The sequence below is a fragment of the Eublepharis macularius genome, chromosome 4, assembly GCF_028583425.1.
Source record: "Eublepharis macularius isolate TG4126 chromosome 4, MPM_Emac_v1.0, whole genome shotgun sequence".
Taxonomy (NCBI): Eukaryota; Metazoa; Chordata; class Lepidosauria; order Squamata; family Eublepharidae; genus Eublepharis; species Eublepharis macularius.
This window is the reverse complement of record NC_072793.1, coordinates 166,377,607-166,388,622: the sequence shown is the minus strand read 5'-3', so window position 1 is coordinate 166,388,622 and position 11,016 is coordinate 166,377,607. Positions and strand designations below refer to the sequence as shown.

The window sequence follows — 11,016 nt, the reverse complement described above, 5'->3', positions numbered from 1 at the left end:
AGCAAGAACTAGGCCATGTGACTGTTCCAGGTGTTCCAGGTGTTTTTATTATGTTTATTAGCCACCCAGATGAGAGCAGAAAGGCATGGTACAAATTTTGCAATCCAATAAACATAATAAATAAACGGGCAGCTGAAGCTTTTCGTGACACAGAAGTATATAATAGCATCCTATTAAGCCTCTGCTCAGATCACACAGGGAAAACCAGGTTCTAGCTCTAATATATACCTAAACAGTTAAAAGCACAGAGCTCTTCAGACCTAGAAATTGGACAAAGAGGGGTTGTGCAAAATCAAGATGTCTTCTAGGCCTGTTTATAGTGCAATTTCTTCTGGAATCCCAATCCTTGGAGCAGTTGTGGGGGCTGGGGGGGGGGCGCGGAGTACAATGCAAACTCAGCAGGAAGGAGCAAGTGAGTTAAAGGAAAGAAAGACCAACATATGGGAGGGGGGGAGAAGGGCTATGAGAGGCCAAAAAAGCCCCCCCAGTCAGTGTGTTTTCCTTGGCAGAGTGAGAATTCGAATCTGGGTCTCACACATCCTAGTTTGACACACTAACTACTACTACAGTACAGAAAATGTTTATTTTAACACTTTTTACTATTCATGCTGCCTTTTGAAGAATAGATTTTCTGCTAAAGCCAGCTGATTTGATGCAGAAAAGGGCATCTGAAATTACCAAGGGATTGGAATGTTTTCCTTGTGAGGAAAGGCTAAAGAGTTTGGGGCTTTTCAGTTTAAAAGATGCCTGCAGGAGGATGTAAGAGACGTTTCATGATATAAGGTGTAGGCAGAGAAAACGTACTGCTTTCTTATCCTCAACTGACAAGAATGCAAAGAAATTCAATGACATTGATAAGCAAGACAGAGCAAAGGAAGTACTTTCTACAGTGCGTAAATTACTTGTGGAACTCAGCACCACAAGATGTGGAGATCAGATGTGCTGAGAACTGTGTGAGGAACATGCCTTCCAGGAGAATGTACAAACTGCATTGATTACACTGAGCTCCTGACTGAATTGCCACCCGGTTCCCTAGCAAAGGGAAATCTATTTTTTAGAAATCCATTTTCCACTCAAAATTGTGTGAGGTGTTTTTTTTTTGGTCTTGCTTTCCTCTGAGAAACTTAAGGAGTTAAGTGGACAGAGATCTCTTTCCTAGACAGGCCTACATATCACAGTTGCATGGAATTCCTTTTTCCTGTCACCTTCTCTTGGCTGAATGGAAGAAACATTTTTTTCCCCTTAGATATTGGGACTGCAGTTTTCCAGACACTGAAAGCTAGACACTGACTTGGAGAGGTAAGATGAGAGGGATTTTTTAACAAAACACACACATACAAAGGAACCTTAATTTTGGAAAGGAGAGGGAAAAGGCAACCAGGTAGAGGGCAGAAAAAGGCAAAGGAAACAGAGCGGGGAATAGGAGCTAAGCGAACAAGCAAGGTTGCTAATTGAAAATTGTACCTTAGATAGAGGTCAGGGCAGATGATCTCCACTTGGATCTGCTCAGCCCATTCCATCCAAACTAGGGAAAACCCGCAAGAAATTGTTTTTTTAAAACAACCAAAGAACACAAAACTGGAAAGGAAGGAAGAAGAATGTGTACTCACAATGCAGCAACACTCATAACAGAGGGAGCACATCCAAGCCATTGATAACATTCAACCAGGACAAAGATTCGAGTCCACCTTTATTATTTTCTTTGCTATCTTGCTTTTATTTTACATTTTTATAAGCTGCCTCGAGAGTATATCAAGCAGAGAATACAGGATAAAAGTGTTTTATATATTCTTTAAAAAATCACCCTATTTCCCAACAGATGCCTCTGGGGAGCCTACAAGTGGAACATGAAGGCAACAGCCCCTTTTTCCTTAACTGTTTGTCCTCAGTATTTGATATTGTCAGGTATACTGCCTCTGAAAACGGAGGCTCCATTTCGTCATCATGAGTAAAAGCATCATGTGGCCCTATCCCTCTGATTTTTCCCAGTTATAAAAGACAACATCAGAGGGGTTTAAAACTCCAGATCTTGAAATGATGTTTTGGGATGGCAAGGGCACAAGGGGATAATGTATTGAGTATTGTACTTCGTATCCATCCATTCACACCTGAAGCAGGGGCCATACTGTTTTTTTTAAAAAACAAAAACAGACTGCATAAGGGAGGGGAGCTAAATCGTGCCTCCCTCTGTCACCTCACTTTTCTGTGCTCTTTCGTTTTTGCCAGGCGGATCCTACCCCTATCCTGCCACTCCACTGAGAAAAGCGGGGAGAGAGAGCGAGACCAGGGCTTTTTTTCGGGGAAAAGAGGTGGTAGAACTCAATGGGTTGCCCTCGGAAAAAACGGTCACATGGCCGGTGGCCCCGCCCCCTGATCTCCAGACAGAGGGGAGTTGAGATTGCCCTCCGCGCCACCAAGTGGCGCGGAGGGCAATCTCAACTCCCCTCTGTCTGGAGATCAGGGGGCGGGGCCACCAGCCATGTGACCATTTTCAAGAGGTTCCGGAACTCCGTTCCCCCGCGTTCCTGCTGGAAAAAAAGCCCTGAGCGAGACATATACATACACACCACACCTTTCCTTCTACTTAAGTGGCTCTTCTGTTGGAGGAAGGCACCTTAGGCTGGAGGAAGCCTGTAAGGAAGTTGGCTGGATCCCCCCCACTATTTCCCTCCCATTCCACTTCACTTGCAGTATCAAAGCTAGACTTCAAGGAAATAACCGCAAATGCCAGGACAAAGTGGGGTGGAATAGGGGAAGCAGTAGGATTTAGTTCCTTTTGTCCGCATGTTCCCTTTTTGTTTAAAAATAGACCCCTCCCTTGCTTCATACTGGGTAAATTTGTGCGGATCTTCTCCTTCAGTTTGGCACTCAGAAAAACCAGAAAGAGTTATTGTGGCTGGTTGACTTGCTAGCCAGCTATGTAGCTCATTTGTATCCTATCTTTCCTTCCAGGAGGTTCTCCTCTCGTATCCTCACAACAACCTTGAGAGGTAGGTTAGGCTGAGAATAAGTGACTGGCCCGTGGTCACCCTGGTAAATTTCTTGGCCAAGTGAAGATTTGAACTTAGGTTTCTCCAAGTCTTGGTCTCAACGACTACACCACACTGGCTCTCATTTGGCAGGAACTAGCGCCAAGGATAAAAATGGAAGAACAGGACCCAACAGGATGCAAAGAAGAGAAGAGGTTGGAGCTAGCTGGAAGAGATGCTCATGCGGTCTGAACTGGGATGAGGAGAATGTGTCTGACAGCTCTACAGCAAGTGAAGGAGGACCCAGAGGAGGGGCTGCAGCAGTGTTGGGAAGCCCGATGGCAGGAGTTCCTGAAGGCAGCGAAGTCCCATAACACAGGACTGAAAAAAACAGAGGCCCCTAAGCCCTCTGCAGGGGATGACAGTAAGAAACCTCCAGACTCCCTCGTGGGAGTAGCTGTTTCCAGTCAACATCCAACAGGGGACTCTGTGGCACGATTCTTTCCAGACTGCGAAGCACAAGAGGCCTTCAACAGCCTGGATCCTTCTGTGAAAGTGAAGGAAGAGATTCCAGAGGAGGACGCTGTTGGCTTGGAGATACAGCGCCAGCGCTTCAGGCAGTTCGGCTACCAGGAGGCTGAGGGACCCCAAGAGGTCTTCCGCCATCTCCGAGCACTTTGCTATGAGTGGCTGAAGCCACGAAGCCGCACCAAAGAGCAGATCCTGGAGCTGCTGATCTTGGAGCAGTTCTTGAGCATCCTCCCCCAAGAAATGCAGAGCTGGGTAAGGGAACGTGGCCCTAAATCCTCTGCCCAGGCAGTGGCCCTTGCTGAAGATTTCTTAGCGGGACAGCAAGAGGTTAAGAGAGCAGAACCAAAGGTGAGACTCTTTGAAAGGCCCAGAGGGGGAAAAAAATCAGGGCCATTTCAATGACAGCATTGAGCGACTTTGCATCTAAATGTAATACATGTGTAGGGTTTTTCTGCACAACAACCCTGGGAGGTAGTTTGGGAAAAATTAGATCACAGACTATGTCTTTGCATTCAGTTACCTACATGTCTTTCTAAGTCCCAAATTAGTAGTCTGTCACACTGGTACTACTTGTTCAGTGTTTAAAGATATTCACATATATGAACACAGTATTTATTATTTTTATTTATTATTTCTTTTACAAAATTTACACCCCACTTTTCTGCCCTCATAAGGGCCAACAAGGTGGTTAACAAATTAAAACATATGTAGTAAAATCACATCTTTAAAACCAACAAAAGTAACATATCATTAAAACCAGAGCTAAAATACATACAAAAACATAAAAGCAATAATTAAAACATCAAGAAGGAAAGAAGGATCACTGAGCGAACACCAAATGAAACAAAAAGTCTCACCCACACAGGTAGAAGATTCGTCAGGAACAGATGAGTATCCCTGGGGAGAGAGTTCCAGAGTTTTGATGCCACTGCTGAAAAGGCCCTGTTATGGGTTGCATTTCAGAAGAGGGGGAGTGAAGCAGGGCCTCCGAAGATGACCAGAAGAGTTGGGTGGGTTTATAATGGAGCAGATATGTTGGTCCCAAACCATATAGGGCTTTAAAGGTCACCTTGGATTGTGCCTGGAAACCAACTGGAAACCAAAGTAGATGAGCCAGGGTTGGAGTGATATGTTCCCCGTGACCCACTCCAATTAGCATCCTGGCTGCAGCATTCTGCACCAATTGAAGTTTCCTAATACATCTGAAGGGCAGTTTCATGTAGAGTGCAGAGCAATAATCCAATCTAGATGTAACCAGGGCATGCACCACAGTGGCAAGATATTTCCTGCCCAGAAATGGCCATAGCTGATTAACCAGTCAAAGATTGTAAAGGGCATTCCTAGACACAGTTGCCACCTAGTTATCCAGCAGTAGGCTTGAATGCCCCAACCTACAAACCTGTTCCTTCAAGGGGAGTAGAGTTCCAACTGGAACAGGTGACGCCTTCAATCCTCACAACAGCCCTGTAAGGCAGGCCAGTATTGCTGACTCCAGACTGCCAGTGCCTGGGGCAGAGTGGTGCACCCATGATCTCTCCAAGGGAGTTTGCAGCAGAGGTGAGATCTCATCTCATGGAACGCTGCTAAGTCACCCACTCCATTCCTCTCTTGTTGCTGTTTCAGATGCTGGAGACTTTGCAGGAGGTGGCTAATAAATCCCTCTCAGAGGACAAAGTGAAAGTGCAACTGGTCATGGAGACAACACCTGAAAAGGAGGAGGAGGCTCGCTCGCTTGGTAAGGGTTTCTAGGTGTGCACCTAACTTTCGCAAAGCCCTTTTGAGACAATTCCTTTTCTGGACCTGGGTAAATACTAGAACTTGAGGACATCCAATGAAGCTGATGGAGAGTAGATTCAGGACAATCAAAAGGAAACTGTTCTTGACCCGGGTGATTAAAATGTGGAATTTATTGCCAGAGGAATGAGATTAGACAGATTAAATAAACAATGTAAGAGGGTCTATAAATGCAGTTTTGCAAGGATTGGGCTAACAACAACAATATTCTATTTATATTCCACCCTTCGGGGCAACTTAATGCCCACTCAGAGCAGTTTACAAAATATGCTATTATTATCCCCACAACAAACTCCCTGTGAGGTGGGTGGGGCTGAGAGAGCTCCAGAGAGCCCTGACTAGCCCAGGGTCACCCAGCTGGCTTCAAGTGGAGGAGTGGAGAATCAAACCCAGATTAGAGTCCCGCAATCTTAACCACTACACCAAACTGGCTCTAAGAGAATGATTGGCTCAGGTCAGGTACTGAACTTACATGGCAGAACCAGGATATTTTAACCCAGATCTCCCTAGTCCTTGGCCAGCAGCTAAGCATTATACCACACCAGTTCCCTGAGGATTAAAGGGAGACCACGCAGCCCTGAACTCATTCGAGAAAGGACTGCATTTTAACACAAACAATCCTAACTCAAAGTAGACCTTTTTTAAAATAAAGAATGTCCCTGTGATCATTTTGTACTGATAATATTTAGCATTTATATAGCACAAAATTGTTCAGTATTGTACACCTATATTCTCTTGTTGGAATCTTCACAACAGTCCTACAAGGTAGACCATTTCAGGGCTTAGTCATTCTTAGGCCGTCGTCACACGGGCATCTCTTCCGTTAAATTTACAGCATATAGCGTCCTACCTGTTATCGGCACAGTAACGTTTCTTTGGGTCACCTAACGGCTCTTCGCGCTACCAGCTGTCCACACCGAAGCACTCTGTTCTGTTCTCTCTAACCACGCAGAAGCAGCTCCTCCCTCTTTTTTTTTTATTATTCTGGCGTTTAATTCCGCTATAACGGAATAACAGCATATAAACATTCCGTTAGAGCAAAACATTACGACCCTTTTGTTTTTCCAACTTTGAAATTATATAAATAGCCCTTTGCCCGCAGAAAACTCCCTGTCTGGCATGATCCCCATCGCTGAAGACTCTGCCATGGCGATTGAGTCATTTTTACTTCAGCAGAAAGTTTGCACTGTGTTATGTCGTTATGGCGTTATAAGGACATAATAAAATTTAAAAAAGGGGAGTCGCAGGAAGAAATGGATTCTGGGATTGAAGGGAGGGCATAGGACGTTGCAAGGCGAAATACATCGATGTGAGGCATTCACACTGAGGCACAAAATAGCACGACTATCAAGCACAAAGCAGAAGAGAGAAAATCGCTACAGTGTTGGAATAAGGTGGGTGTTTGCCGGGAAATAGCGCCATTTTAGCGCTAAATAAAAGCCCGTGTGACGACGGCCTTAATTTATTTCATGCTCCTGCCTGTTGGGAAGGTTTCTGTTCCTATTGAACCAATAAATCTTTTATTTAAATCCCACAGTTAAAGCACAAATGAAGACAAAAGTAGAGAATCTTCCATTGCAAAGACCTGGGCCAGTGGAACTCAATGAGACATTGCTGGAAAAAGCCAAAGGGAGTATTTTCCTCTTTCATGCTGAGAAAGAAGTGCTTTTAAATTGGCAGGGATTAGAAACACAACAGGGAAACTCTCCAGAAAAGACAGTTGTGCTTTGCACAGAAGTTGACCAAAGTTTGTGTGGCACTACAGTGAAGGAGGGCATCCTCAGGCATAAAAGAAGAAAATCATGTACAGAGTGTAAAAATCTCCAACAAAGCTCTGACTGCCTGAAGAATCAGATTATCCAAACAGGAGAAGAATTTTATATAGGCACACAGTGTGGGAAAATGTACAAGGATGGAGCATCCCTCATTGTAGACAAAGGGAATTCCACGGGAGACAAACCATATCACTGCTTACAGTGTGGCAAAAGCTTTGGCTGGAAGTCTTCACTCATTACACACAACAGGACCCACACCGGCGAGAAACCTTACAAATGTTCAGACTGTGGGAAAAGCTTCAGCATTAACTCTCAGCTTATAAGGCACAAAAGGATCCACACGGGCGAGAAGCCCTACCATTGCACGGACTGCGGCCGGAGCTTCAATCAGATCGCGTCACTGATTTCCCACAAGAGGACTCACACGGGAGAGAAGCCCTATGCATGCTCTGAGTGTGGGAAGTATTTTGGCACTAGGACAACACTCATCATGCACAAACGGGTGCACACAGGAGAAAAACCATACCGGTGTGCAAACTGTGGACAGAGCTTCAGTCAGAGGACACATCTTGTCATACATGAGAGGACCCACACAGGAGAGAAACCATACAAGTGCTCCGAGTGTGTGAAAAGCTTCACTTCCAGCTCCGACCTTAAGAAACATCAAAGGGTGCACATTGGAGTGAAGTCATTAAAGAGTTCGGTGCTGAAAGCAAGACCTGAGCACTAGACTGGGGTCATACATGCGGGACAGTGAGGTGGTTGGGTTTAGTTCCCTACTTAGGGGCTGCAGGATTCCAACTTTGGATGTTTCTTTCCATAAAATAAAATTTAAAAAAACATTCAAGTAGAAAACTAGTGCAGCAGGGAGTAAAGTTCTGCTCCCTCTGTTTGCTTGCAGTACTGATTTTCTATTTGCAGGGAATTCTTAACATAAGGAAGCATTCAAGAATGGCATTCCCCCCGCCCTTCAGTCTAAAGTGTCCATTCAGTCACCATTCTGCATGTGTGAACCAGGCGGGTCTACATATGTAGCTGAATGAGGTGATAAAGTGCTGAGAGGACTGTACCACCTTAAACATTTTACATTTTATTTTAAAATTTAAAACAAACCTTATACAAAATAGAAATAAAAATATGACAACAATAGTGGCACATAAGCATCAATTAAAAATTCTGAATATCTAAAAAGAAGTCTATATGCAATTATTGGCTCCGTACATTCAAATATTGATAAGGTTGTAAGGTCCTTAGTCCATTGAATTACAGAATGTATTTGTTTCTCCAGTGGAGTAAGATAAGCCTTTTTAGCTGCAATAAGGACATAAAAAGGTAAAGGTAGTCCCCTGTGCAAGCACCGAGTCATTACTGACCCATGGGGGGATGTTGCATCATGACGTTTTCTTGGCAGACTTTTTATGGGGTGGTTTGCTATTGCCTTCCCCAGTCATCTACATTTTACCTCCAGGAAACTAAGTACTTATTTTACCGACAATAAGGGTATAAAGAGTCCATTTTTGTTGGTAATCTGTTAGCCTCCAGCAGACAGCCAAATAGCTTAAAATAATTTAAAAGTACATAAGCATCCTCAAAAATGAATGATTGTTCTAATACAAAATTAATATGAATAACAACTTCTTCCCCCAAAGATCAAATAACTGGACATGCCCAAAGCATATGCTTAAGGGAGGCATCCAGTAAGTTACAATGCCAGCCCTTAGTCCTTTACTAAAAAGGCACTGGGGTGTCCAATATACCCTGAACCCATCAAAACTGGGCAGAAGGTGTGTGCCCACCTCTTGATGATGTGAACCAATCATTACTTTACAAGGCAGAGACAGCCACTGGCATGGTTTGTGAAAAGCCAGTTACGAAAGTTCAAAGTAGTATGATGTTATCGCCCTCCATGTGAAGGAAGGTTGGTTTGAGCTGAGCTAGTTTGGTGTAGTGGTTCAGAGTGGCAGGACTCTAATCTGGAGAACTGGGTTAGATTCTCCACTCCTCCGCTTGATGCCAGCTGGGTGACCTTGGGTTGGTCACAGCTCTTTCAGAGCTCTCTCAGCCTCACCCACCTCACAGGGTGATTGTCAGGAGGATAAAAATAACACATTTTGTAAACCACTTTGAGTGTGGCATTAAGTTGTCCTGAAGGTCAGTATATAAATCGAATGTTGCTGTTGTTATGTCTAGACCTGGAAGGATGAAATTTCTACTTAACACATTCCTGAGAGAACTTGTGAAATTCCTGTTCACCATCTACAGAAACCTCAACATTGATGGGGCACCAGTTAAATAAGGGGTGGATCCTTTTGCCTGGGTGGCAGACAGTGATATTCATGTTACTCTTACAGTTGATGTTTCCTGATTTCCAAAATGGAGTTTTGCCTTTCTCAGGTATCCAGCAGGCCAGTATAAGAGTCATCTTGGATTTTATCTCTTAATTCATCACGGAGTTTTGCTTCGGTCTAAATGCCCACTTTCTGTTTCTTCCTGTAATTGTTGGCAGTTGCTTCTTCTTGTCAGCTTAAAACAATAAAGTTAACATTCACTGACCGGTGAAAATACCTTCATATGTGAATCTACAGTTCATATATAAATATCAACATGTGTCTCCATAAAAACATACTCTACACTGTTGGGTAAGGACGCTGGCGTTCAAACTGGGTTCCAGGATACTCTGGGAAGCGTAGAAGTTTAGTGAAAAACAATGTCCCCAAAACACAGTAGCTCTGTTCACAAGTTACAGTGAATGCACGTACAGCTTGGATGTAGGTGCTTATACCTGCTTGTGAGAAGGAGCCAACACGCATTCACTTTATGAGTGAAACCAGAGATCAGTACCTGGATAAACATTCAGCTGTACATGCATTGTATGTAACATGAGAATTACTTGACACACATATAAAGGAAGATCAAGTATACATAGTACATTGATTGTACATGTGTTCTCACTTTAACTTGTGAACAGGGCTAGTTTGCTATGCTTCACTACTTCTGTTGTTCAGGGAACACTGATATGCATTAGGTTGTGCTCTCAGTTCAAACACTGAGGGTTGGTCAGTGTTAAGGATGAAGCCTTGCGTGTGTCCCATGCATTGTGGATTTGCAGAAGAAATGCAGGGGGTTTCCATAGCAAATGTGGAAGAAAGAAAGAGAAGAAAGCTGAAAACCACTGACCCAGGGTACACCTATAGAACATAGGTTTCCTAGAACCTGAGTAGTTGTTTGAAGAGGAGGATCCAGCACTGTATATCTCATCAGGTTTCAGAGGGGGACAAACCAAAGAGTTAGGAAGATAGAGAGGTCAGGGCAATCTGTTTACTGTTTACTATTGTTTACTGCTCTGACTGCCCTTTAAAATGCAGATTGCTATTCTCAGGATTTCCTCCTCCTGGCTTCTTCCCTCTTACTCCTTCTCTTCCTGGCTTTGTTCCAGGCAAGACCTCTCTCCTTCTCCTCCCTCCATCTTGGCAGCATGGATGCAGGCCTTGCCCGGCCATCCATGCCCATCCTTAGACTAGATAGGTAGTTAGGATCTGTCTCTCCTCTTTTCCTATCAGAGTATGGAGTTCCTGCAATAAAGAACTCTTATTTCTTTTCTAAATCTAAACCAATTGTATGCTTTTGTTATTTTCACTCCTGCACACGTGCACACGCACGCACACACCAGCCAGCCAGCAGAACACACAACCACCTATAATCATGCTTCCTATGCCACACAACAGACTCTGCTAACGGCCCCAAACATGGAATCCTTTAATTAGGTTTCTGGGGCCTACATAACAATTTATCAGTAGTTTCATAGGATCTCTCTCTTGGATCAGTTTGAAGATCATAGCTTTCCTTCTACAAGAATGCTATGAATTCTTCCTCGCAGTTTCTTTGGGCGTCTCACATAATTACTATGGGGGAGGGATTTGGATTTCCTCTCTCAGGCAGCAAAATAA

General features: G+C 43.9%; 2 protein-coding genes across 2 annotated transcripts; both read left to right on the top strand.

Annotated features, from left to right (window-relative positions):
• Window positions 1-3,236: 3,236 nt before the first annotated feature.
• Window positions 3,237-5,249, top strand: LOC129327764 (zinc finger protein 232-like). Its single transcript, XM_054976522.1, has 2 exons — window positions 3,237-3,848; window positions 5,124-5,249. The coding sequence occupies exons 1-2, from the start codon at window positions 3,237-3,239 to the stop codon at window positions 5,247-5,249; spliced, it is 738 nt and encodes a 245-aa protein (XP_054832497.1).
• Window positions 5,250-6,855: 1,606 nt separating this feature from the next.
• Window positions 6,856-7,901, top strand: LOC129329422 (zinc finger protein 572-like). Its single transcript, XM_054978995.1, has one exon. The coding sequence runs from the start codon at window positions 7,197-7,199 to the stop codon at window positions 7,797-7,799; it is 603 nt and encodes a 200-aa protein (XP_054834970.1). The 5' UTR covers window positions 6,856-7,196; the 3' UTR covers window positions 7,800-7,901.
• The last annotated feature ends 3,115 nt before the right edge of the window (window positions 7,902-11,016 follow it).

What these genes read in the sequence shown, in the direction of transcription:
- LOC129327764 (XM_054976522.1), top strand. Translation starts at nt 3,237, where the DNA reads ATGTGTCTGACAGCTCTACAGCAAGTGAAGGAGGACCCAGAGGAGGGG. An exon ending in TTAAGAGAGCAGAACCAAAG is followed by an intron (nt 3,849 to 5,123) that starts GTGAGACTCTTT and finishes TTGCTGTTTCAG; the next exon opens with ATGCTGGAGACTTTGCAGGA.
- LOC129329422 (XM_054978995.1), top strand. Translation starts at nt 7,197, where the DNA reads ATGTACAAGGATGGAGCATCCCTCATTGTAGACAAAGGGAATTCCACG.